The sequence below is a fragment of the Equus quagga genome, chromosome 18 (genome assembly GCF_021613505.1).
Source record: "Equus quagga isolate Etosha38 chromosome 18, UCLA_HA_Equagga_1.0, whole genome shotgun sequence".
NCBI lineage: Eukaryota > Metazoa > Chordata > Mammalia > Perissodactyla > Equidae > Equus > Equus quagga.
The window spans coordinates 2,685,841-2,713,741 of NC_060284.1; the positions used below are offsets into that span (position 1 = coordinate 2,685,841).

At 40.9% G+C, this 27,901-nt stretch overlaps 1 protein-coding gene across 10 annotated transcripts in view; it reads left to right on the plus strand.

The window, feature by feature from the left end:
• The first annotated feature begins 7,550 nt into the window (after positions 1 to 7,550).
• ALG6 (ALG6 alpha-1,3-glucosyltransferase) overlaps positions 7,551 to 27,901 on the plus strand; it is a 73,870-nt gene continuing 53,519 nt past the window's right edge. For 2 of the 10 annotated variants that reach the window (XM_046645684.1, XM_046645683.1), the window contains exons 1-5: positions 7,551 to 8,059; positions 8,845 to 8,951; positions 11,717 to 11,997; positions 20,167 to 20,251; positions 26,744 to 26,833. In XM_046645684.1, coding sequence (XP_046501640.1) covers positions 11,916 to 11,997; positions 20,167 to 20,251; positions 26,744 to 26,833 — 257 coding nt within the window. In that variant the 5' untranslated portion in view covers positions 7,551 to 8,059; positions 8,845 to 8,951; positions 11,717 to 11,915. Of the gene's footprint in view, positions 8,060 to 8,610; positions 8,751 to 8,844; positions 8,983 to 11,716; positions 11,998 to 20,166; positions 20,252 to 26,743; positions 26,834 to 27,901 lie in introns of those variants that run through there. The other 8 variants (XM_046645685.1, XM_046645686.1, XM_046645681.1 and 5 more) reach the window with 7 other exon arrangements.

Here is a 27,901-nt window from a genome sequence, read left to right on the forward strand (position 1 = left end):
CAGCCTGGCTTCTTTTGGGGTTTGCTAACCCAGCACGATAGATTACAAACTGATGAAAGAGAGGGAGATACAGGAAAAGAATTTCTTAATTTATATAAGGACTGTATCTTTAATTTTTAAATTAAAGATTTAGCTCACATTCATTCATTGACATTTTCTTTTGTGTTCAATAACACAACAATAACAACAGAAAATGCTGAAGTTCACCCAAATTTCAGTGAGAATGAATAGTAAAATATCTATGTGGTTCATTAGAACGTAAGCCCATAAACCACTCCTTTCAGAGCCTTGAAACCCTGAGAACAAGTTGAGTTGATGTGAGGATGGAGTTTTAACCAGCTATTATTGCTTTTTTGATTTAAATAAGACTCGTAATGCCGTTTTATGAGTGCCTATGATATTTTTCAACATCCGGTCACCTTAGGATATGCAAGTGCTAATGGAGTACAGGATGTATATCATTGGATAAATATGGACACTGTATTTTCCTTGAGGGACAACACATGTTCTTGGGACTTTTATTGAGTTACGTTTTACTAGTCCTAAAATATTTAGAGTTATGTACTTAAAAGATACAGAGCTTAGGTATTACACCCACAGAAAGTATTTTAGTCAGTGAATGTTCAATGTAGCAGGTAGAGATGAACTTAGCACATCTTGTAGACTGAGCTGGGAACAGACTCTTCAGCCATAAAATGCACTTAACAGTCTATTTAATAGTGGCGAGGTCCTTGAAAATGCAATATCCATGCTAATCTCGCCTTTTTCTAAATCACAGATGAAAAGTAGGTCGGTCAGGTGGAGCCTTCTCTTTCTATTTAAAGTGTGACATTTAATCTATTTAAACAACTACCAAAACTTTATTAATTCGATGTAAGATAAGCGTGCTGAGAAAGTAGAGAACTTTATTAGGAATGCAAGGTTTTCCAAAATTTGATCTGGATGTCTTAGATCTCAGGACTCAGTAAAATCTCTACTTGGGGGTTTTGATCAAATCAGTAATACTGAAGAATGACCAGGAAAAAAGCAACCCAGAATGTAATTAAACCTCACTCTGTGAAACGGCATAAAGGAACTCAGTATTTTACAGAAGGTAAGAGGGGAAACGAGACAAGGAGCCTGCAGAGAGGGCTTTCTGCTTCCTTGGAACCTCGCCCCATTTGGGAAGAGAAGTGCACACAGACAGAAAGCTTCAGCAGAGAACCAACCAAGGAGTCACATTAGGGCTTATCGTCGCTCGATCCCAGCTCTGGTGCATTTCATTTAAGCCACAGTGTTCTGCAGAATTCTTTGGAAGGAAAATGCAGAGTACCTGATAAATCGTAATTGCGTTGCACTGGGGTCTATTCTGCAGAATGACTGTTCACGCTTTTCTTCTCAGCCCCTCTCGTTTATTTGAATAAGATTTAGTGCTCTCTGGCCCCACCCTTGCAATCAGCCCAAATGCATACCTGGGGTAATGCCAGAGCTCCGATCTTTCCCAAGAACAGTTGTAAACAACGAGCGCTCCAGCGTTTGACAAGTCAACACAGCGATACTCCACTACAGCTTTGGGTAGGGGTTCTGAAAAAAAACTTTTTTTGTTTTCTATTTCTTCTTATCATACATCCTTGGGTTGCGGATTTGGGCGTCATAACTGAAGGGGGAAGATGCTCTCCTCCTCCGAGCCCTCTTCTCCAGATCCTGAAAGAAACCCTGGAGGAGAAAGGGCACCTAGAGGTTCTTTCTCCTGCTAAACTGATACTGTGGATTCAATAACAGCTTAGTTCTGTTCAGTTCAGCTGTTATTCCAGAAAACTAACTCCATCAATTATAGAAAATAACTTTTTATAGACAGAGTTTTTTCCAAACCTGTCTTCACTGCATATCCAGGAAGGATTATTTTCTTTCACACCATCAAAGCACCTCGGTTCTTTCCTTCATTTTATGACAATCATTCAGGTGATATGTAGTAGCTACTATTATTGGGCACATGTGGTATCTCATTTAGATTTTTAAATCCATGTTCCTAGAGGCCGTGTGCTACTATTGACAATAGCTGCCATCTCCTTTCTCATTAAAACCAAACCCCAAACCTACTGTAAAACAAAATGGTGATAAAAAATCACACCGTACATATTTTGTGTCCTGCCCCTCTTCTCAGCGCTCTTTTATAGTTTGGCAATCTTTTAAAAAAAATTAGTGAGCAAAAGCAAAAACTCAAGTAGGAAGCAAAGGCTTTATTTTGTGACTTACCCTATTTCTCTCACAGGGACTTTCATTCTCTACTATAAATAAAAATTTATTTAAAAATCTGAGTTTAAATCTTGATGTATTTACTGTAAAATTTACAAGTTGGAACCTCCTACCATCTTGATTTATATGATTTTAAAATGGAATTCTTATCATTTCCCTCGGGAGACTTTTTGGTTTGAATAGTTCTTACTGGCAGGTTGCCTCCTTTATATTTAGCCCAAATTTTCATTTTCAAAGACCGTTTTAGACAAGTACCATGATAACTCTAGCCAGTGGATCTGTGTGCCACATAATAGAGTGTGACAATCCACTCAGTTGTGAAAGACACTGGAGATAAAGCAATAAAGTAGCATTTGTGTTATCACATAGGCTTTACAAATCCACTTAAACACTGACCCAACAGTGTTACTCATTATTGGAAATTATAGATGTTTATAATTCTCCAAAATATGTTGGGCAAAGTTATATCATATATCATATATTTAAATTTAAATTCAAAATCCTGGACTGAGAGAGATGTAGATTTGTGGCACTCCTTGGAGGTTTGGGGACCATGAACCAATGAATACATTACATTGTCACATTAAAGAATTCTTTTTATCTGTAAAGATATAAGCACCATTTTATATTTTAATAACTTTTAAAAACAGAGTTTGGAAATCTTACGATTTTATAGAACTTAGACTTTCACACCAAATTATATCTGTGGACCTTCATAGATTTAGATTTCTTCTGTCTTATTCACATCTAGATATAAAGATACAAAAATACAAATATATGTTCTTAGAATTATTCCTAGATTCTGTTGCAATAACACTATTTGAACTATGTGATAGAAACATGTATTATTTCTTTTGTGGTCCATATCGACAAAATTTTTTTGTATGTATAATTACGTACATATATGCAGTTGAAAAATCTGTATTTGTGTGAGAATAATTCCAAGTGGCATCTGAAATTGACAAAAAATGTAACAATGATTTATATTCTACTGGGCTGTATATAATACTGGTCTATAAACTCCTTAAGGGCAGGCTACTTATTTAATAAATATTTGTTGAATAAATGAGTATATCCATAAGTAATTACAAATTAACTTGATTAGTTTCATTTAAGCAATAAAGACATTTAAATCACTGTAGTCACAACAGATAACAATGCAGTTTAGGTTGATTCCACTTTGGTCCTATTCAAATATGAGGTTGTTTCTGAAGTTCCCAAAGCAGTTTGTCTCATCCATAGGGCTGTTTGGTAGTTTGAAACAAGGGCGACTCCGTGTGTGCGCGCGCGTGTGTGTGTGTGTGTGTGTGTAAAAGAGAGGGAGAGGAAGAGAAAGGAGAGAGGAAGGAGGAAGGGGAAAGAGAAAGGGAGGGCAGCTGAAATATTCTATAAAGAGAATCTTTTTCTTATCAACTATTTGGCTACCCAGCAGAATAATTTATATAATAAAGGCAAAATAACTGCTTGATTCTTTTTCTTTATTTACCAATCTTCAAAATAATGAGTGGCTTACCAGCTTCCTCTATTGGTGACCTTATCTTTTTTTAAAGTATCATTATGAGCTCATGGAGAATGCGACAGACAATTCACATTTGATGTGTTTCAATCCTTTGTAGTTATTATGCTTACTGATGCTGAATGTGTCCCATCCATGGCCAGAGGGAGTCTCTTCAAGTTAACTCCTGAGTCCTTTTGACGTTGACCCCAGTAGTCTTTGATAGTTTCCTTGATATCTGGTATGACAAAAAGTTCCACATTTATTTTTGTATATTTCTTTTCCAAACCTGTAACTAGCTATTTCTCCAAGGATCCCTGGTTCATTTTAGTACGAATGGTATTTCAAGACCACAATCTGTGTGCTAAGGATGCTCGTTGTTATTGAGTTGGTCTTTGTTTTTATTCGTTTCAGTAAAAATAACTAGGAAATACGTTTTCTATTTCCTCCTTCCTTCCCTCCCCACTCCCTACCTTCCTTCTTTCTTCCCTGCCTCTCTTCTTTCCTTTCAATAATTCAAAAAGATAAATCACACGTTCATATTTAACTTCTATCTTATACTTTTAACTCATTTTTCCCACACCAAGAATTCTGCTATTTAACAGGGCTTTTTTTCTTAAGGTATATTGCACTGAGATTTATTGTCAAATGACTGTGTTTTAAAGACATTTGGAACAGTTATTCTCTGTGTAGTTGAGCCACCAATTGGATACACATTTAAGTTCTTTTGTGTCATTTTATTTCTGGTTTTTAGGGATTTATTTTTCCCATTTAATTTTGTGTTTTAGCTAACAGTTTTCAAAGTTCATAGTCATTCTAAGGACAGTCATCATGTCAATGTTTTGTCTTTTTTTGCGTGCAATTTCTGCATTCTTTTATATAGACCTGAAAATGAATGTAAGTAACTAGCATCTGTGTTTAATCATAGTTTTGACATTTACTTGCTCTATCTTTTAGGGAAATTACACGACGTTTCAAACCAGCATTTCCAACAGTGTGTTTCATGGACCGCTCTGTAGGACAGGAAGTAGGGGGTGGGGTGGGGTGTGGAGATAAGCTTCCATGGTCAAATAAGTCTGAAAATTCTACATTCTCTTGGAGAACCATGATGTATATAACACATAAAAGGTTCTGAGACGACCCGGAGTAAGGAATCCTTTTTAGGTTGGTGCAACCTATTGTTTTCAAACTCCTTTGTGTCTGCATTGGAGACCATCCTCATACCTTTTTTGTTGTTGACAACAGTTATTCCACTGAATGAGAGTTCTGGGGAACATACTTTGGGAAATGTTGCTGTCAAGTTTTCCTCTATGTCAGAAGCGGATGATAATGCCTGGTCTACCGTTCTCTCTTAGCTACTGTGAGGATCAAGTGAATTGAATAGGAAAGACTTTTAGTATATAAAAGAGACTACTGTTTTGCTAATGGCTATAATGAAACTTGGAAACATGGAGCTTAACTCTAACTCATGCTGCTGAGGTGGACTAATTCTCTGAAGGGGCCAAGGGAATGATGAAACTTGGAGATTTCAGAAGAATGGAAAATGACATACAAGGGTCAATTGAGGAAGATGTTCAGACAGGAAAAAAGATTCTATTTCAAAGAACAGCTATGATCAGATTAATGGTTTTCACATAGAACAGGGAAGTCCTAGGCCTGATACAGAAAAGGGCTTGTTTTCTTAGCAGGTGGAAGTGATCTAGGGAAGGGGGTAGAAACCCCATACAGTATGACTTGTGTGAGGAATTGAGTATTGAGAGTGCCTTTGATAGGTAGGTATTAGTTTGTTAGGGCTGCCACACAAAATACTGCAAACTGGGTGGCTTACACCATGGAAATTTATATTCTCACAATCTGGGAGGCTAGAAGTCTGAGATCAAGACATCAGCAGGGTTGGTTGCTTCTGAGAATTGTAGATGGCTTCCCTCCTTGGCTTGTAGCTGGCCACCTTCTCGGTGTCTTCCATGGCCTTCCTCTGTGCATGGGCATGTCTGTGTCCAATTTCCTCTACTTATGAGGATAACAGTCATACTGGATTAGTGCCTACCCTAATGACCTCATTCAAAATGCCTTTACTGAGCATCTGTTATGGAGGAACTGGACAGTCAGGCACTGGTGATAGTGCCTACCAGAGGGAAGGAGCAGGAGTGGGTATGTGGGTGTGGTGGGGGGGGCAGCCCAGCTATGAAATAGAGGTTTGATGTCCATTCCACTATTTATTCAATAAACATTTTAAGCACCAACTTTGTTCTTAATACTGTGCCAGAAGCTATCGGGCTGGGAGGCGGAAAGGAGTGACTGATACCAACTTTTATCATTTGAAGATGTCTATTTTTTTCACACATTAATATTTCTGAAATTACGTTTTACAATGATAACAAGTTTAAATGGCTACTTTTTTTTTCTTTCTTAGTGGTACATAAAATAATGATGTTTCTTACAATTGACAGAGCCAATTAGATTCAATAAAACATGCTGTTTGGTCTGCCAAATGTAGTTCTTCTTCAAAAGATGCTTAATATTTATGATTCTGCAATGTACTCGATTTCCCCTATGTTTGTAACCATGTAATATCCTTCATCAGCTTGCCGTTTTCCTCTTGGCCTTAAACATGCGTTTACTCAGCTATGGTTGTCTATTTTCTCTTTGTATGGTCTCCTTCATCCTTCAGCCAAATGAAAGACTTCATATCTCTATCTTCAGCCCCAACTTCTTTCCTAGGCTCCGATTTGTAACTGGCGTCTGAACATTACTTTGTTGTCTTGATGTCACCTCAAACTCAACACAAGGCATTATCTTTCTCTCTAAGCCAGCTTCTCCTCCAGGCTTCGCTAGATATTTCAGTTTTTCTAGTTCAGACTTGCAACTGTGGGAGCCCTACTTGATTTCTCTCTCCTCTCTTTCACTTCTACACATCTGGTACGTTGCCAACACTTGTACATTCTTCCTCTTGTGCTGATCTCTCTCTTCCACCTGAGTCCAGGCCCTTGTCTAATCATGCATGGACTACTCTAATTTCTACCTCTGCTTCTGATTCATCTTGTTCATTATTGAAATTTTGTCTAGCACTATACTGTACACTTGCTAAAAGTCATTTAATGGCCCCTTACTGATCGTTGAATAAATTCCAAACACCACAGCCTGGTATTCAAGGCTCTCCACAATGATTCCTTTCCAGCTTCATCACCCACCATCTAAAGTGGAGGAAATGTTCTGTACTTCTCAGCTGCCACAATTTTGGCTTGAACCATTTCCTTTGTCTAGAGTCCCACTCCCATCCCCTTGGTTAATGTAAGCCCAGGCTTTCCTTCAAAGCTCAGCTGACTCAGCATCTCCAGATAGTTTCTAGTTCACAGTGACCCCTCTTCTCTGAGCTCCTACAGCGCATAATGCATGCACCAATAATTTGACATTTAGCGTGTGCTCCCTTCTGTTGCTTTCTATCCTTTTATGCATGAAAATGTCTTTCCAATGAGAATTAAATCTTTTGAGGGCAGGGACTTGACCATATTTCTCCATATCTCCCGGGCCGATGGTCTTTTAAACAGAGTAGAACGAAACTTTAGCTCTGGAAATTTACTAGCTCCACCCACACATTGCACAGATAAAGAAACCGAGATCCAAAGGGGTTCAGACCCACTGAGTGGAAAGGCACGGCCACAGCCCGATATTTGCTGACACTTACGGATTATGAGTCAGAGGGTTGGCTTATAGAGAGTGGCAGCATTCAGAAGGGAGAATGCGAGCATCCTCTGAACACAGGAGGGAACGCAGTGAGTTTTGGCAAGTTTGGGGACAGGCAGGAACCACGTAGCGGCTACTGGAGGGCAGGGCTGTCTTCTGCAGCTCCCACAGGCTCCCCGCGCGGCGGGACGTGGTCCAGGACATCTCCTGCACCGCCTGACTGCGCAGCCTCCACCCACTCGTCCTCCCCGCCGGCTCTCCCGCTCCCGGGGCCCGGCCGGAGCAGGACCCACTGCCCGCTGGAGAGGGCGAGCCGGGGCGCGCCCCTGACGGGAATGCGCGCACTAAGCACTGCTCGGGCCCTGGCCCGGCTCCCTGGAAACAGGAGCAGGGGCTTTCCGCCGGCCGGGCCTCACCCGGACGGGGCTCTCGGGTTCCAGCGCCCGCGCCTCGGCCCCGCCCCCGACCGCCAGGCCCCGCCCAGCAGCCACCGCCTCTCCGCGTCGCTCCCCGCCTCCCTCACGCTCGACGGGCTCGCTTCCGCGCCGGGCGCGCGGGCACGAGGGGCGGAAGCCGCGGGGAGCGCTCCGCCGCGGGGACGAGCGCGCAGGCGCCGCGGCGCATCCAGGCCGGGCGGGAGGTGCGGTAAGAGCGGGACCCGGGCTCCGAGCGTCCGGCGGGGTTGGGGGCGCGCCGGGATCTGCGCGCGGCTGGTGGCCCGGCTCCGCTGCGCTACGCGGGGCGGCGCCCGCGGTCCCCGGGGTCGGGCGGGGCGCGGGGACGCGGCTGCAGCGGCGCTGGCGCCCGGCGCCCGCCCTCCGAGGGCCAGCCCGTGGGGACGGGGAGGACGTGGCCGGAGGGTCCCTCCTCCCGGACGGCTCCCCGGCCGTCGTGCGCTCGCTGGGTGTCGTGCCCACCTGGGGAGTCCTGTGGCACTAAAAGGAACGCCCCCGGCTCCGGGAAGCGGGCGGGAGACTCTTCCTGCGTCCAGATGCGCCCTCAGCGCCAGGCGGGACCCCTCTGCCGCCCCCAGGGCTGCGTCGGGGCGTGGGATGGGTTAGCAAGTCGCTTCACATTGCTTTACCGGTGGAAACGGGAGTAAAGATCCCTTTATACAGTTCCAAGAGAAGCGCTCGGTGAAGAGTGTCACATACAGCGTTAACCACGGAGGACTCACTAACGTTAGGGACCTCGCTGTTCAGGCGCGAGGTCTCCATTCAGCAGATGCTTATGAGCACCTGCTTCCTGTCAGCATCGTCCCACGTGCAGGGAGCAGAGCGAGACTAAGACAGGAGCCCTGCTTGCATGGAGCTTCTGTTCTGGTTGGCCAGTAAACGTAATTTCCTTTTATACTTCTTATTGGAATATAACATATGTACAAGAAAATACTGTACACAAATGGTAAATTGTAACTTGTTGATTTATCATAGAGTAAACCCATCTTTTAACCACCGCTCAAATCGAGAAAGAGAACATTTGCAGCATCTTAGACCTGCCTGGAGACCTCTTCCAGCACCACCCCTCTTTCCTCCCCAAGGTAGCCTCTTTCCTGATTTCTAACACCATAGGTTAGTTTTGCCTGTTTGTGTGCCTTTCATAAATGGAACCATGTGATATGTATTCTTTGGTGTCTAGTTTTTTTATACTCAAAATTATATTTGTGAAGTTGTTCCATGTTGTGTGAAAATGTAATTTCTGATAGTGAAAAGAATTAGGAAGAAAATTAAAGAAGGTAATTGTACAGACAGTACGAGGTGGAAACTTTAGTAGAGTGGTCAGGGATGGTCTTCCGGGGGATGACTTGAGATGTCACATGAACCACACAAGGTCAGCCAGTGAGCCGGGTTAAGAGCCTTCCAAGCAGAGCAAGTAGACGTGACTAGGAACTGAGATGTGAATGAAACTGGCAGGTTCCAGGAGGAGAGGGAAGAGCTTGTGGAAAAGTGGGAAGACATGCAGTTGGAGAGGCAGGCAGGGGTCGGCTCACAGAGGGCCTGATGGCTGCGGTGCGTGGATTTTATTCCAGGTGTAGTAGATGTCAGGAGGAGATGGTTTTGATGCCCTTCAGTTTCTAGCATGAGCCTCTTGAGGTTGGGAAGGCCTATCCATTTTACTCATCAAAGAAACCCTACAAAAGTGGCAATACTGGGCAGCTGTTGGGAATTGGGAAACGTTAACATGCTGGGAGCCCAAATCTTTTGTATTGTCAGGATTTATATTAATGCACACACATAATGTGCTTCCAGAATCAGATTGAGAAGACTCTTTAGAAATTAGTCATCTGGTCCACACTCTAAAAATATTCTTCTCAAGTGGTTGCTCAGCTTCTGTTTGAACCTTTTCAAGAGGAACTCCTTTCTCAGGAGGATTCTCGTTTCATTTTTGGGCAGCTCAATTGTTAGAAAAGCTCTCCTAACATTTAATCAGAACACTGTAACGTTGGTCATCAGTTCCGTGTCCATACAGGGCTCACAGTTACCACCTGTTATCTGCTGCCTCGTTTTCAGTACTCACCCAGTTGACTTTGGCTGGTTTGTTTTTTCACATTTAAGTGTAGAACTTTGAATTTATTTGAATTTATCCCTGTCATGGTTTCTGGAGTTACATCTGGTCCATCGTGGATGTTGTCCATACCTTTCTGGGTGTGATTGTTTCATCTGTCCGCCAGCTGACCTTCCACCACTGTGCTCTGAGCAGACCTGACAGCATGGTGTTAGTGAAGCATTATGTTCTTTTCAAGTTCATTACGGTAATTAAGTGTTATTGGTAGTCTTATTTTTGTTACTTAAGGTTCCTGGGGAAGTACCTAAATATGAGTCACTGGAGCTGTGGATAATTGATTTAACTTGGTCATATTAGTGATTTAAAGTTCCAAGATAGAATATTAGTTAAGCTATATTTTTAAATTCAGGAATTAGCATTTGTAAAATCAATTTTATTTATCTTTTAAATGAGACATCACTTTTTTTTTAAGATTGGCACCTGAGCTAACCTCTCTTACCAATCTTCTTTTCTTCTTTTTTTCTTCTTCTCCTCAAAGTCCGCCAGTACATAGCTGTGTATTCTAGTTGTGGGTCCTTCTGGTTCTGCTGTGTGGGACGCCGCCTCAGCATGGCCTGATGAGCGGTGCTAGGTCTGCACTCAGGATCCGAACCGCAAACCCTGGGCCACTGAAGCAGAGCGCACAAACTTAACTACTCGAACTTAACCACTTGGCCATTGGGCTGGCCCCTGGAAAATCAATTTTAAACATGATGTCTCAGCAGAAAATAGAGTGCTGTATGCAATTCTGTAATATATAGTGCAGAATGTTGATCCTCCTCTTTTTTTTGCTGAGGAAGACTGGCCCTGAGCTAACATCGGTGCCCATCTTCCTCCACTTTATATGTGGGACGCCTACCACAGGATGGCTTGACAAGTCGTCTGTAGGGCCACACCGGGGGTCTGAACCAGCGAACCCTGGGCTGCCGAAGCAGAACCTGGGAACCTTAACGGCTGCAACACCAGCCCAGCCCATCCTTTGCTATTTTTAAGTAAGAAAATATTTTGCCCGGTAGGTAGAATGCGCCAGTTTTTCCCTAAATTTTTCAGTTGATTTGTTAATTGTATTTTTCTGAATATATTCAAATTAAAGTATATCCTGTGGTTAAAATGGTCTGCCATTTTTCAAAGCTTTTTACTTTTAAACCCCCCAACCCAAGGAAAAAAGTGCAAAGAATGTAAGCAGTTAATTGCGTTTTACTGCTTTTGTATTTTTTCTTAAGAGTTGGGGCTATTATTGATTCTTGCAAAGGTTTTGTTAGATGGAAAGTTGGTGTGGTTACTACAAGTATGTTTTGGAAGAGAAGAAGTAAAAATCAAAATTACATAAATGACTTTAGTGGAAGTCTAAATAGATAAAATTCCTCTTTCTCTCTGTACCGAAGGTGAGTCCTCCTCCGTTTACCTTTGTGGTCTCATGTCTGCCTGTAGGTGACGGTGCCCTGGATGGGATGGACTGTTCTATCTACAGATCCCTGTGATTTTTGTCTTCACTCAGAAATACTCTCCTGTAAGAGCAGATCCTTATCTTTAGATAGGCTGAGTCCATTTAACAGGGAGAGCTGCCTTTTGAGGGATATTTCCCAACTAGAGCACTAGGGAATAAGAAGTTTGAAACTACCCCCTTTCCTCCGTGTCCGCCCTTGTGTGTCCTCTCCGTCCCCCCACCCACCCACGTTCTCCACCTACTTGGTTTAATGGCTTTCTTGTTATAGGTACTCTGCTCAGCTAAATCTCAGTATCTTTTTTTTCCCCCTCCAGGCTACTTCTTCATAGACATAAAAAAAAAAATCAATATTTAACTGTTTGGAAACGAAGCATCACTTGAAATCCTCTCCAACTCCTAACGCCAAAGAATTGATAACATTCCTCTGATCAAGAAAAGAAGTGACTGACTGCGTGTTAAAAGTATTGTGGCATTGGTCCTGTTTTTCTCCCTCCCTAAATTTGAAGAAGAAATATGGAGAAATGGTACTTGATGACAGCTGTGGTCTTACTAGGACTAACAGTACGGTGGACAGTTTCTCTTAATTCTTACTCAGGTAACGCATTTTTACTGTTTAAAAGATAGGTAAATATTTCCTTGAATAGGTTTCTTTTTGGGGGGTGGGTGGGTAATAGTTTACAGTTTTCTGACCCGGACAGAGAAGAATTTTAGGCTTTATGGGTGTGGTCAAGAAAATACATTTAAACGTCTAATTCTGTTAAAAAGAATTTGTTAAGAGCTAACTAGAAGCGTGGGCTTTGTGATCTACGAACACAGAAATGTATTCCAACTGGCAAGATGACAAATTACAGAGAGAAGTGAGCTGGTACTTCAAGGGGGGAGTGAATCAGGAGGCTTTTTTTGTTTAGGGTGGAGAAGGCATGATACTCGTTTGAAGGAAAGAGACCAGTGGAGGGTAAGGTTGGGAAGGATGTTTTTTTCTTATGTATTTTATATTTTTGGGGTTTTTTTTCTTATGTGTTCTGTATTCTGGAAGCTGGCCTTTGTCCAAGTTGCAAATATCTCCTCCCAGTTTATGGCTTATCTTTTCACATCTTTTGATGAACGGGAGTTTTTGATGTTAAAATAATGAAATTTATCAGTCTTTTTCCTTCACAGTTTGTGCTTTTTGTGTCTTTAAGAAATCCTTCCGTATTCCTACGTGACAAAGATATTTTCCTAAAATTTCCTTCTAAAAGTTTTAAGATTTGTCTTTCCTATTTAGGTCGTTATCTTCTCACAGTTGAGTTTTGTGCATAGCATGTGAGATGAGGATCCCAAACAGTTTTTTTCACGCGGATAAGCCATTGTTTCAGCCGATTACTGAGAGTCCATCCTGGCCGGCTGATCCACATTGCCAGTCCTGTCTGTGTTAGGATGCGCGGGTCAGCTCCGACTCTCCGTCCTGATCGCTTGGTTCAATGCTGCCGTGTCTTCTTACCGTTTTCCATCAAGTCTTGATTTGTTGTGAGGCTGGTTCTCCCCCCTGATCATTCCGCTGCTGGAGTGTCTTAGCTATTCAGGGCTTTGCTCTTTCTTACTGCGGGAGGCAGGACTTCTCAGATAGCCCCAGAGATGTCCCCTCCTAACCCCAAGCCCTGTGGAAAGGATGCGCTCTGGGCGGCGTGGGCCGTGCCCGGTGGTGTGGCCTGCTTGACCTTACCGTGCCGTGTGCTTGACCTTACCGTGGGAGACTGTGCTGGGCGGGTCAGCTGTCCGTGCGAGATCGCCTGAGCCCTTACAGCAGAGGACTCTCCAGCTGGCCACAGAGGGGCCCCGCGAGGTGCAGGGCGTGAGGACCTGCTCTGTGGCTGGCCTTAGGGTGGAGGGGCCGTGAGAAGGAAGACGGGCAGCCTCTAGTCGCGGAGCAGGCCCGCTGACAGTCAGCAAGGGAATGGGGGACCTCTGGGCAACCTCGGCTTGCAGCCGAGAGGAACTGAATCGCACCAATAGCCTGAACGAGCGTGGCAGTGGGTTCTTGCCCCGGGCCTCCGGTGAGAGTCTAGGCTGGCGGACACCTTCATTTGGCCTTGTGTGACCCTGAGCAGAGAACCGAGGTAAGTTCACCCAGACCTCTGACCTACAGAACTGGGGGTTATAAAAGAATATTGTAATAATTGTTATGCAGCCGTAGAAAGGTAATACAAACATATATGGCTTTTTAAAAAATCAGATTGTCGCAGTCTGGTGAAAAACCCTGTTGAGATTTTGATTGGGATTACATTCTTCTACACTGTTCGTTAATTTGGGGGAACTGGCAGTCGTTACCATAGCAGGGCTTCTCATTCACTAAGATTCTATGTTTCTCCATTTATTTGTCTTCTGTAATGTCTTTCAACAAAATTTTGTAATTTTCTACATAAAAGTCTTACACATCTTTACTTACTTAGATGTATTCCTAGGTATCATTTTTTTCCCCTCACTATTGTAGATGGTATCTTTTTTTTTATCTTTTTTCGTTGTTGAGTTCATAATAGTTTACATCAATGTGAGATTTCAGTTGTCCATTACTTCTTGACCGTCACCACATAAGTGCTCCCCTTCACCCCCTGTGCCCACTCCCCACCCCCTTCCCCTGGTGACCACTGAACTGTTTTCTTTGTCCCAGTACTTGTTTATATTCCACATATGAGTGAAATCATCTGGTGTTTGTCTTTCTCAGACTGGCTTATTGTGCTTAGCATAATTCCCTCCAGGTCCTTCCATGTTATTGCAAATGGGATGAATTTGTCTTTTTTATGGCTGAGTAGTATTCCATTGTGTATATATATATATATATATATATATATATGTATACCACATCTTCTTTCTCCATTCATCAGTCAATGGGCACTTGGGTTGCTTCTATGTCTTGGCTATTGTCAATAGTGCTGCAGTGAACATAGGGGTGCATATGTTACTTTGGATTGTTGATTTCAAGTTGTTTGGGTAGATACCCAGTAGTGAGATAGCTGGGTCATATGGTATTTCTGTTTTTAGTCTTTTGAGGAATCTCCAGAATGTTTTCCATAGCGGCTGCACCAGTTTGCATTCCCATCAGCAGTGTATGAGGGTTCCCTTCTCTCCACACCCTCTCCATTTGGTATTTTTAGTCTTAGTGATTACAGCTATTCTAACAGGTGTAAGGTGGTATCTTAGTGTCGTTTTAATTTGCATTTCCCTGATGATTAGTGATGTTGAACATCTTTTCATGTGTTTATTTGCCATCTGTATATCTTCTTTGGAAAAATGTTCTGTAGATGGTATCTTTTAAAAAATTTCTCAATATTTGTTTCTAGGGTATAAAAATGTGGTTGACTTTTTATATTTGGCAACCTTTCTAAACTTTTCTAATTCTTATAATTTATCTGAAGCATCTTTTGGATTTTCTGTGTAAAAAAACAATCTGTGCATGATGAGTTTTATTTCTTCCTTTTTACCACTTACACTTTTTAGTTCTTTTTTCTGTCTTTTTATTGCTAGGACCTTACTACAGTGTTGAATGTAGGTAGTGATTCAGGCATCCGTATCTTGCTCCTAATTTTAGTGGGTGCTTTTAATTCACCATCGAGTATGTTTTGTTCTTTCTAGTATTGAACCAACCTTGCATTCCTGGAATATTCCTGAATAACTCGTTTGTGATATATTGTCTTTTTTTGGTAAGTGTATTATTAAATTTTGCTGATATTTTATTTACAATTTTAGCATCTATGCCCACAAATGACATTGGTCCACAATTTTACTTCCTTAAAATATTTGTCAGTTTTGTTATCAAGGTTATGCTAGTTGCATAAAATGAATTAGGGAGTATATCCTCTTTTCCTAAAATCTAAAATAGTATGTAAGATTGGAATTGTTTGTTCTTTAAATGCTTGGTAGAACTTGCTAGTAAAACTATTTGGGCCTGGAATTTTCTTTGTGGAAAAATATTTAATTAGGGATTTAATTTCTTTAATGGTTATAGGACCATTTGGGGTTTCTATTTCTTCTTGAATTATTTTATAATTTATATTTTTCTAAGAATTTGCCCGTTTCACCTGAGTTTTAAAATGTATTGGCATAAAATTATTCATAATGTTTTCTTACCTTTTATATCTCTGCTATATTACTGCTAATGGTTCTTTTTCATTTTTTATATAGTTTATGTTGTTTCATTTTTTTTTTTTTGAGGAAGATTAGCCCTGAGCTAACATCTGCCACCAATCCTCCTCTTTTTGCTGAGGAAGACTGGCCCTGAGCTAACATCTGTGTCCATCTTCCTCTACTTTACATGTGGGATGCCTACCACAGCATGGCGTGCCAAGCAGTGCCATGTCCGCACCCGGGATCCGAACCGGCCAACCCCGGGCTGCTGAAGCAGAACGTGCGCACTTAAACACTGTGCCACTGGGCTGGCCCCTGTTGTTTCGTTTTTTAAAAACCAGTCCTATTAGAGGTTTATTAATTGTATCATTATTTTCAAAGAATGAATTTGAGCTTTGCTCATCCTCTGAGTAGGATGTTTGGGTTTGGTTTTTTGTTTGTTGCTTAGTCAATGTTTTAGCTCATTAAGTTTTGGTTTCTCTTATTTTTTTTTTCTCCCCAAAGCCCCAGTACATAGTTGTATATTCTAGTTGTAGGTCATTCTAGTTCTTCTATGTGGGACACCGCCACAGTGTGGCCTGATGAGCAGTGTGCAGGTCCACACCCAGGATCCGAACAGGCAAACCCTGGGCCGCTGAAGCAGAGCGCGCGAGCCTAACCATTATGACACCAGCCAGCCCCCTCTCTTCTTTTCTAATACAGTCATTCAAACTGTACATTTCCTTTCAAGTAATATTTTCCACTTTCTATTGTGATTATGCTTTGACTCATTAGTTATTTGGAAGTATATTTTTAAAATTTTAAATATTTAGGCTTACATATATTACTTGTTCTGACATTTCTTTCCTAACATCTGAATTTACTCAGTTTCTTCCCTCATCTGGAAAATAGGACTCCTGCTGCTTGTTTTAAACCTTGCTCTTAAGTTGTCCCATAAGCAAGTCAACAGACAACATTACTTTTGGATTATTGTGTGTATAAGAGAAGTACTGTTATTGCACAGTAGTAGAATATTTGTATGTCTCTCTTGTGGTGCTTATGTATTTTTGTCATTTTTCAGATGAGAAAAATAAAAATGCTAAACACTAAGGAAAATAGTGATTCTGTCAGAGTTCTCAGCTCCATCATAAGAATAAGAATATAACATTTAGCTTTCACATGTGAAGAGCTTCTGTATCATGGGAGGCTGGGAAAATTAATGAAAAAGCATAACATCTGTGATTCTGCTGAGACCTTTTTCCTTCTATTAATTAAAATGCTTTTTTTGGTTATAATTTTTTTAACATGCTTATTTTAGTTTGCTTTTTGTTTATCTTGTTTTAAGATTGTAATTAGGAAGCGCTGGTGTGAGGAAGCTCCAGTGAGCTTGCTTAGAATTAATCCATTATTTCTTCTTTGGAAATGCACATATTGTGTAGACAAACTACTTATGTATTGTAATTTAAATTTTTCTGAAATTTATACCCCTTACATATTTACATATACCCCTTATATAAGTGCTGCTGTGTAGTTTTTACAAACCTAAAAATACTCAATAAATATTGCTTGTTGCTTTCAGACCAACCATGGGGAGGAGACAAATTCTGATTTTAGTACTGTTTATCATAATTTGTAGAGATTCAGAATTCCTCATTCCTGTATTCCTCCTTGGATATACTCGATCCAAAGTGTTACCACTGTTTTTAGAGCAAATAGCAATACTTGAACTAATTTTAATAATCTATTTTTTCAAAACTGTATTGGCTGTTTAGGAGGAGAAAGTCATAGAGAATCCTTTTATGCAACCTGTCAATCATTGTTACTGCGTTCTATTTGATTGGTTATTGTCTCTCAGCCTACCCATTCCTATTTGTATTGTTTCTTCTTACTCACCAGGAACATATAAAAGGGATTTTATTCTGGAAAATGTTAGCTAAATTCTCTTCTCTTAGAATGTTCAAAATTTGAATGTAAAGGCAATTAGTCTATATTATTGTCAAAGAAACTACTTTAAAAAAAAATTCTAACAATTTTGAGTAGCTCAGCAATTAATGAAATGAACACTTAATTGGTGCTTAAGCCCATTTTCCTGAGAATGAGACAAAATTGAAGCTTCGTGAATACACATTAGTGTGTTTTCTGTCTGCGATTCTGCACCTGCTGTAACTGGGTTTGTGGGTTAATTGCAGTGGGAGGAGCCCGTTTGCCCTTCCCGGTGAGGCTCCCACAGGTGCAGTGGGGCTGTCCTTCTGGGTTGCTTTAAGGGCACTTTAGCAGTTTAAAAAACTTAAGTACTAATTTCATAGCCAGTGTCAGCTGAATTTATTGAAGTAGGTCAGACTCTGGATAGAAACTTGTTTCTCAACCCTAAGGAGAGTCATTATCCGTTCTTCTATTTGTTAGAGAATGGTAGTAAATTCTTCCGCTTGACCATGAGTCTAGAGCAATTCAGAAAATTTAGATAGTGGGATGTTGTCAGGTACAGGAAATTACTTAAGATCCTCTCTGACTTTTATTATCCCAGTGGAGGAAAAACAAACAAATAAAAACAAAAGAAAAAATAAAAATCAGCTCCTTTCCCCCCATAGATGGTGGTTGTATTCCTAAAAACAGAAACACACACACACACACACCTGTAAAATACACACGCACAAGTGCATTAGCTCACTGGGGAATCATGTTCCTTTTTTTTTTTATCGTAGGTTATTCTTCTCCTGTTCAGTTAATTAAGCACGTTTTTAATGAAAGTATGTACTATATGCTTAGCAACATGCTTCCTTTGAACTCTAGAAAAATCACATTCTCTGCCATAGAAACTAAAATTCTTATTTGGGTGGCAATTAGGAAATAGTATAGTCAATGACAAAGTATGTGATCTTGAAAATCTAAGTATTATGAGAAGTCAGTAATTAATGATCAGCATGTTTTCAATTTATAAGGGAAGGTTTCATGGGGAATTTGGAATTTGAGACGATTCTTCTGGGTCGGATATGAGTTGATAGAAGGGATGTGTGAATAGGGAGGAAGCAGTATGAACAGAGGCTTGGAATTTCAGTGTCTGACAGTAACTTCAAGATGGTTTTGGGCAAGAAGCAATACACGGGCATCGTGTTAAAGTATCCTTGGCGTCATTAGTTGGTCTGCCATCACAAATCGCTGAATGATGCACAGCCAGAAAGTGGAAAACCAGAGACTCAAAAATTCAAATGTTTTAAACTTAAAATCCTTGCTGTATCACACTGATTCCACCAACATCCTTGCTGTGTCATTGTACACTGAGAATCTACGAGGGGCCCTTACATCCTGAGAGTACAGAAATGGACAGGATACGGTCCTTTCTGAGAGAGACAGCGGTGTGTGTACGTGTGCCTGTGCTGTGGGGAATTCCTGTGATAGTCACTCAGAGGGCACATGCTTTGGACACGTGACCTGCCTTTCCCATTATTATCTCATAGTGGGAGTATCTCTGTGGGCGGAGATGCTAGCATTTAGAGAATATTGGTAGAATATAGCCAGTAAGTGCAAAAAAATCTACCTAATGTAGTGTTCCACAGCTGGAGAAAATCTGGGTTGGATTTCAGTGAGCGATGATCTCTCCTTCTCCAATGTGACACACCTTCCCAGTGGATTAATGCATCTATTTGACTACCCGGGATTTTCCTTTGCTGACTGAAAAACCTTTAGCTGCTCTGGATCTCTTTGGGCCGCCTCACAATTTTGTAGTCAGTTGCTAGTTAAGCTGTGGGTGTTTACCAAATGGGATTACCTTTATATCATTTTAGATGACGTAGGGTGAATAACCTACTTAAGCGAGTAGTGAGGCCATGCGGAGTGGGAGCTAAGAGCGTGGACTGTGGAGCATCTGCCTGCGTTCCCATCTGGCTCTGCTGCGCGTCACCTGTGTGACCGTGGCCTCCGTTTTTCCAGCTGCAGAGTGGGGATGATGATATTCCCCACTTCTTTGTTGTATTTGGCACCCGGGAGGCACCATCAATTGTTAGTTACTAAAGATCCGTTATTCCGTGTTTGCAGCTTTGAAATTAAAGACAGTTTCTGTATCACTCATTTGACGGCGAAGCCTGACGTAACTAACGTCTTTGTAACACAGTCTGTTTTTGGTTCTATGCTTGACCTCAAGTTATTTCTATTTAGTTTGTAAAAGCCATTTGTGAAATACAGATATTTGTTATTAATACTGTTTGATGACACTTACTGGACGGTGTAGTGGACAGTCTTTCTCGTGAAGTAAAAGCAAACTTGAATATGTTAGCATGAGTGTTATCAGTGACTTAATTAATAACTAATTAGCATTATAGCTAATGTGAACAATATTTATTGAATGTTTACTGTGTGCCAGGGACTGTACTGGGTGTTTTATGTCCATTCTCTTCCTATTCCACTAGTCCCCTAGGTGGGTAGTATTGATCCTCTTTGTAATGTGCTGAGGCTCAAGGCCACGCACACTCAGTGAGCTAACGTGCTAGGAGTCGGACCTCATCTTGCCGACGTTTTTGGTAACTTCTGTGCTCTTTGCCTTCACCTACACTACCTCTATAATATAGAAATTTTTCATAAGGAAATAAATTATAACATTGTATATAAGACTAATAATATTATAACATAGTAAGTAATAAAAATATACTAAAGTCTATTGTTGTTTTGCTCTTTTTACCTTTCATCTTAGGTGCTGGAAAACCGCCTATGTTTGGTGATTATGAAGCTCAGAGACACTGGCAAGAAATTACTTTTAACTTACCCATCAAACAATGGTATGGATAATTTTAACTCGATTTTATTGTTTATCATAGTTGTTATAGATTAATTACTTGAAGATACTTAAAAGGAAAGTATGTTCTTTTCTTCATCTTGAGCATTCTCATCTTCCTGCATGCTGATGTCACATACATTACCTTGCGTATTGTAGGCCTGTTTTGACGTTGCGTACTCCTGAAAGTTACCTCTGTACTCAGTTACTGCAGGAACGTGGACTGAGCTAGAACTCTGAGGAGAGAACACTGTATTCCTTAGAAGCTCCTCGGGACATAAACCGTGGAAGTTCATGAGCTAAAAATATTTCTTCTGGAGGTTTCGCGGAGTTTCTCTCTTAGAACGGATGAGCTGTAAAAAAGCAGTGGCCTAGACGGGAGGAGTGTGGGTGTTAGAGTCAGCCGGCCTGCGTTCAGACCCGGCCCTCCCTGTTTACTAGCAGGGGGACCCCGTGGCACATTATGTAACTTTCTCCGCCACAGTTTGATCACTTGCAGAGTGGACATGATAGAAGACGTATTTCACTGGGTTATTGTGAGGATTGAATGAGATGATGCACGTGGAGCCCTTAGACCAGGGCCTGCGATGTCGTGAGCTCTCGGTAAGTGTGAGCTGTGGTTATATCTTCACAGAAATCCACGCCTGTGGCATTTTTATTGAACATATTCTGATAACAACTGGTGATATTATTTATTGACTTACTGGATGCCTAGTGGATTATTTTACTAGAGGCTGGCTATGCAAACTGTTCATATTGTCTGTTAATTGTTTTCATATAACTCCTTTATGAGCGAGTTCACACAAGAACTTCATATTGAACCTTCTCTAAGAGGGTACCCTAGTCATAGTTTGCGGTGTTTAAAACAGGTCAGGTAAATATTTGGCACTGTTCTTTAGTGTTCTCTTTTGAGTATCTTTCAGATCCTCAGACATTGATTTAACCAGCGAGTATCACTGTTCAGATCATTAGTACATTCTTAATGTTTTTCTCTTGCTTGATTGGTAAAATAGGGTCATACTTGCTGAGGCAAAACAGACCACTGCTTTGGAACTTTGTAATTCTTTTCTATTCTTTTGTAAATATTACATGGATTAGATAATTGTATTCTTGGCTGTTCTTTGATAAGTAGTTCTCAACAAAGACTTTAACACAAAATTAGACATAGTATTTAGTATTGAAAGATTAGAGAAAATTGATAACTTGGATTAATGCCAGGAGGGGAAAGCACTGATTCCGAGGGTGGGGTGGGATAGAGTCTTTTTTTTTTTTTTTTGAGGAAGATTAGCCTTGAACTAACTGCTGCCAATCCTCCTCTTTTTGCTGAGGAAAACTGGCCCTGAGCTAACATCCATGCCCATCTTCCTCTCTTTATATGTGGGATGCCTACCACAGCATGGCTTGCCAAGTGGTGCCATGTCCACACCTGGGATCCAAACCAGTGAACCCTGGGCCGCCGAAGTGGAACCTGTGAACTTAACTGCTGTGCCACCGGGCCAGCCCCAATATAGTCTTAATCCGGTAGGGCATGGGCCATTCTAACACTGACCTGCCTCAGCTTTCAGCTCTGGGCCAGTGGTCTCCTAGTTTGGCCCAGATAATTAAGAGGTGACTATATGTATTCATGCAATCTTTTTTCTTTATTAAAAGCCAGAAATGGATAACTCGGAGAATAATCGTATGATTAGGTTTTGACTATGGTCCGTGAGCCTTTAAAAATTATGAAATGCCTGAGGTCATCTTGGTGGCAAATTTCGTAGTGTTGAAATCTTTATCAAGGGTTATACAGCCTGAGAATCCTGAAGGGTCGGCTCAGAGACAGAGGCGTAGAGTACAGAGAAATAGGATTTATCGTCATTGATCATGCACCACTTCAGAAAGTTCATAAGAAACTTAAGAAATATGTTTTACTATAGTAAATGTCAGAAAATTTCTCTTTATGAGTGGATGGACTAGAAGAATCAAAAATGTGTGTCTGGTGATTGTAAGAGAAACAGATCTGTTTCTGATTCGCGTTTCAAGGGTGTGATTTCTTTTTCCCCCTAGTTTGAGCTTCACTTTATGTGATGTATGATTCATAATGGCCATCATTGAAAGTGATATATCACAGCGGCACAGTTTATATAGTAGAAAATATATACTCGGGACAGGTCCGCCATTATCAACAGTGGATATAAATCTATATGGGAAATAACATTTCTAATATTTTGAATTTTTTGGCTAATTTTATCAAATCTGATTAGTTTGCCATTATTACCTAGTAATGTGGCTGAGGAATGATTTATTTATTTATTTGTTTTTGGTGAGGAAGATTTGCCCTGAGGTAATAACCGCCACCAATCCTACTCTTTTCACTGAAGACGATTGGCCCTGAGCTAACATCCGTGCCCATCTTCCTCTACTTTATATGTGAGACACCTGCCACAGCATGGCTTGATGAGCAGTGCGTAGTTCCACGCCTGGGAGCCAAACACGCGAATCCCGGGCTGCCGAAGCGGAGTGAGCAAACGTAACCACTATGCCACTGGGCCAGCCCTGGAATGATTTATTTTTTTTAACTTCAATTTTCCAAGAGTCTTTCTGTCTTCATCTAGAAAGTTGGCTATCATGTAAATAGTCAAAGCTCTTTCAAATGACATAGTTGTCTAAAATATGCAATCAGGATCCATCAGGTTAACTTTAAAAAACGTCAGTTTTATAATTCTAAATTAGAAGAAAACGTTTATTCTGTTTCAATATGGATAGTTGTAAGTAATAGGAATATTGAACTTTTTTCTTTAATTTTATAATGAATTTTATAGTGAAAATTCCTTATGTGTGAAATCAGGAGCACTTTTGGCATCAAGCACTAAAAAACCTGAGTAACAGTAGCTTAAGCAATAAAATAATTTAATTCTCTCAAGAAGTAGTTCTTTGCAGGGCTGGTAAAGTGGCTCAGTGACAGCAGTCGCGGACTCGGCGTTTTCCATCTTTCTTCCCTTTCTTTCTTTCTTCTTGGCATGTTGGCTTTTGACCCCACACTCAGTAGATGGCGGCCAGGGCTACAAGCATGGTAACTTTGTACAACTGTGTTCAAGGCAGGAATAATAGATTACCTTCTTTTTACCTCTCTTTTTGCTGAGGAGCAAACTCTTTCCCACCCTTAAAGCAGTCATTCGTAAAAAGAAACGCCTGGCTCCGTGCAGGCCTGGTTTCTGTCCACGGCTAGGGGATGGGTCCACCTACCCTGAGCGTGCGGCGTTCTAAACCAAATCACAGCTTTGTAAGGTCAAGAGGCATTGTGGGAATGGCTGTTTATTTCAGCGTTCTCTATGATGAGAAACCAGGAGTACGTTCTCTGTCTCTTGGTAGGTTAAGAGAATGATTAAATAAAGTATATTTCCCTGTGCACATGTGTGTGTATTTTTTCTAGGTAGATTCCTAGAAGTGGAATCTCTAAAGTAGCCAGTTTTAATGGATAACAGCACCAGAATATGTCTTCCCACATACCCCTACCAACACTCTAACACCACACTTTAAAAATTTCCATTTCCTTGAATACTTGTGACGTTGAGCATCTTTTAATATGTTTACTGATCATCATATTTCTTCTTAGAATTGTGTATTCATGTTTCCCCCATGTTTCTAATGGATTGCTGATCTTTTTTGTAATGCTTTGTATGATTTTTAAATAAACAGTTATGTTAATTTTTTATGCTGTGTGACAGATGAGCACAAATGGTAATTGTTATACGCACATTTATCATGGCACAGTTTCTTTAGGTCGGAAGTCCAGGTGAGCTTAGCTTGATACTATGCTAAGGGTCTTAGGAGGCTACAGTTCCATAGTAGCTGCGGCTTTAGTCTTATCAGTGGCCCAGCTGGGGAAGGATCCATTCCACGTTCCCTTGGGTTGCTGGCAGAATCAGTTTCCTCGCATCTACAAGAATAAGGGCCTCAGCTTCTTGTTGGAAGCTACTCTTAGCTCCTAGAGTCCACTTGAAGTTTCCTGCCACGTGGCTTCTCCGATGTGGCCGCTGACTGAGACGTGACAGCTTGCTTCTGCAAAGTCAGTGATGGGGGCCTCTCTAGCACACTTGCTAGCGAGGTGGAATCTTACGCACACGTGAAACAAGCACGAGAGTGACATCCTGTCACCTTTGTCATATCCTGTTGGTTACAAGCAGGTCACAGGTTTTGCCCACACACAAGGGAGGGGATTGTACACACTCAGGGGCACACACATCAGAGGATGGGTTCAAGGGGATGACCTTAGGGTCTGTCTGCTACAACAGTATTCTACATTTTAATCATTTATCTTGTGTGTATGTATAAAAGAAATATCTTCTTCCTTTGAAGATATTTCTTAAAAGAAATATCTTCTCTTTGAATTTTTCTTATGGTGTCTTTTTTCATAGAAAAATTTTACATTTTCATGTGCACAAGTTCTCTGAACTATTTAAACTTTTCTGTAAATTTGAAACTATTTCAAGCAAAAATACCCATGACTCTAGATTGTATGTTAAAAAAATTACGTTTTGGAGTTAATGATCACACTCTTGAATATAATTTCATAATTTGTGTGGCAGCCAAATTTTTTCTGACAAGACGTCTCCTGAGGTCACATGGGGGTTTAATGGGAAAATCCATTTCACTGCTACTTATACAACTTTTTAGGTAGATCCAAAATACGTCAAGCAGGAGAATTAGCTTGTTGCTTTGTTTCCACTGGCAGGTTTTGAAGCTTTCCTGGAAAGGCTTTTCAGCTATCTTCCATGAATTTCTCTCTTCTTATTTATGCATTTCCGTAAGAACAGGGCCGCAGTGGTTGGCCCCAGCGTTCTTCCCGATCTAAGCAGTGGCTTTGTTGTTGGCATACATCTGTGCAAGCTTGCAGCTTACTGTCAGCCCCTCTTTCACTTATCTCCACTGGATCTCAAGGTTGAAGTAAATGAAGTATAGCTTTTGCCTTATAAGAAGCTGAAAGCCAAATCATTTTGGTCAAAATATGATTCTTGACTTACTCGATAGTTTTCCCTTGCTGTATCCAACCCAATAGCTTTGTGGCTAATAACCAAATAGAATTAGTGTTGTGCACTTACCTTGTGGCAGGTGGTGACTTATCTGCTTTACGTGTTTAACTCAATCCCTCAACAACTCTGTGAGATAGCTGCAATCAGACTTTATGCTGATGCACCCTGTAGTAACGTGAATTTGGAAATAACACAGTTGTCACCTATCTTCAGGCAACCCTGTCTAGAGAAGTGGGTCCTCTGGTCTCCACTGTTGGCCTGGTCCAGTTTCCCAGATTCCAGCTGTCCGAAGCGGCTCCAGCTAACTTGCAGATGCTTGGACTCACTGCTTCGTGGCTTCAAGTCCCAGCCAGATATGGGATCCAGGATTGTTCACATGGGTGTTGCTGCTGGAGTGGACGACTGCCAACAGATGCCACCCTACTGGAGTACCCTATGCCCAGAGCTCTTGGCTGTCCGCCATGGCTCGGTCACTTTATTAATCCCCATACAACCTACATGTTATGTGACTGACACTATGTAGACCTTCTCAAGATGAATAATGGATTATTTAATGGGATCAGGATGAATGCTAACGTAAGAAAGATTTTTTAATCCCAAAGTAAGAGATTGTGATGCTGAGAAATTGTGACCCATTCAAGACCCCCTCTGAACAATGGTTATTTGTGAATTTGGTCTCCATATGATAAATTCTTCTTACGACTGAGAAAATAAATTGCATAGACGAAGCTGCGTAGTTATAAAGGGTGTGATTGAGAAATCTGTCTATGTAACTGTAATTTTTGTTTCTTGAGTCATAATAATTATATACAGAGCCTTCCCGTTCTGGCCAACTGGAGGGACCTGTTAATCTGTGAATGTTAGAGCCAGTGTTTTTCCTTAATTCAGAGAATCTTGCGTATAATAGACTCTCATTGTGTGTTGGTCAAATTATTTTCAGATAAAGTCTTACTGAAAGTCTACTTGTTTCATGAAGTATTTCACTTTCTATAAACCAAATCTTTGTGAGTTCTCCGATCCTCAGTATTTACTTTTTTAAGTTGTGATTTCATGCTGTTTCTCTGATGTGTTAGACTGTCGGAAGCAGATTGTCTTTTTGTTGCACGTTTTCTTTTGTGTGAGTCTTAGTCATGGATTAAGTCTGCTGATAGAGTGACAGCTAGTTCCGGTTTGCCTGGGACAGCCTGGGGTGCATCCACTGTTATGGCTTATTTATTAATAGCTTCCTTTTTCACCCTCAGGAGTACTTGGTTTAGACAGTAAATGATTTGGTCACTCTACTCAATAACAACTTTTAATTGTGAGTTCACAAAAATTTTTAGAAGGGGAAAAGACAAAAAAGTGTAGCTGAATTTTTTTTTTTTTACCTTGTAGAACATATTTTTTCATTTTAATTAAATTAAATGAGACGAGATGTTAACTGTAACTGTAAGTCTGTTCTTGAATATTGGTTAATGGAATGGTGCTTTTCTCTTTTTTTTCAGGTATTTTAACAGCAGTGATAACAATTTACAGTACTGGGGACTGGATTACCCACCTCTCACAGCTTATCACAGCCTTTTATGTGCATATGTGTAAGTTTTTCTTCCTTAATGCGACTCTAAATGTCTGTGCCCTTAGCAGATGTAGTGGGTGACAGTGTGATCTGGCTTCGAGTAGAGCAGACCATCTGTAACTACCGTTGTCTTATGAAACTTTGTGACGCACTGTGCCTAACAGTCAGGCGGCCAGAGGTCAGCTGTCAGAGTCTGAGCATTGCTGTAAGTTCTTCGGAGGACAGGCTAGAAGGAAATGCAAAGTCTAGCTTTGTTCTGAAGCAGAGATGTTACCAGTCCTGCATGGACCACTGAGAAATAGATCAGGTGTGGGTAGTTGTGCACAGAAAGCTTCTTTCTGGAATGGCCCAAAGTAAACGAAAATTGTAGGTCCAAATGGTACTCTGACTAACCGGTCAAGTTAGAAAGTAGAATTACTGGATTTAAGCTCAGGGTTGGGATTCCTTCTGCTTTGACAGGAATGGGATGGTTTATGGAGATGTGGGGCTTCTGCTGGGTGGGGACCCGGCTCTGCTCTGTGGGGTCCTCCATCTCAGACCTGAAGTGTGTCCGCGGAAATTTGAGGGCCTTCTTCACAGAATCTTCTGAACTCATCTTATTTGTTTTACTACTTCATATTTTGTAAAATTTAACTTCCTGGATTAAAAATAAGTCCCCAGATTTCACGATGATCAATTATCCTTTGCAGTGTTCAGGGTAACGCAGTATGATTAAAAACTTATTTTATCTTCACCAATTAGGTTTAGTTTTATGCAATGATATATGATTAACAGCTATTTATTGTAGCTGATTGTTGTAATAACTGAAATGATTATAAATTATAAAACTTGATCCTCTGGTCAATAGTGGCATATTGCCCTTTACAAAGTATGTGTTTAATAAAAGAAATGGGACACATCAGATTGTTTTTACCTGGAAGAATTGTGAAGGTAGGGATTTTAGTGACACGTTCCACAGTTTTGTTGGAAGATGAGCAAGGCAGACCCAGTTTTATAGCTCAAGACAGTGTCACATGATTAAATAAAAAGAGTCAAACTTAAGCCTTGCCTCTGTCGCTTTGTAAGAGCAGTGGCCACTTCTCAGAGT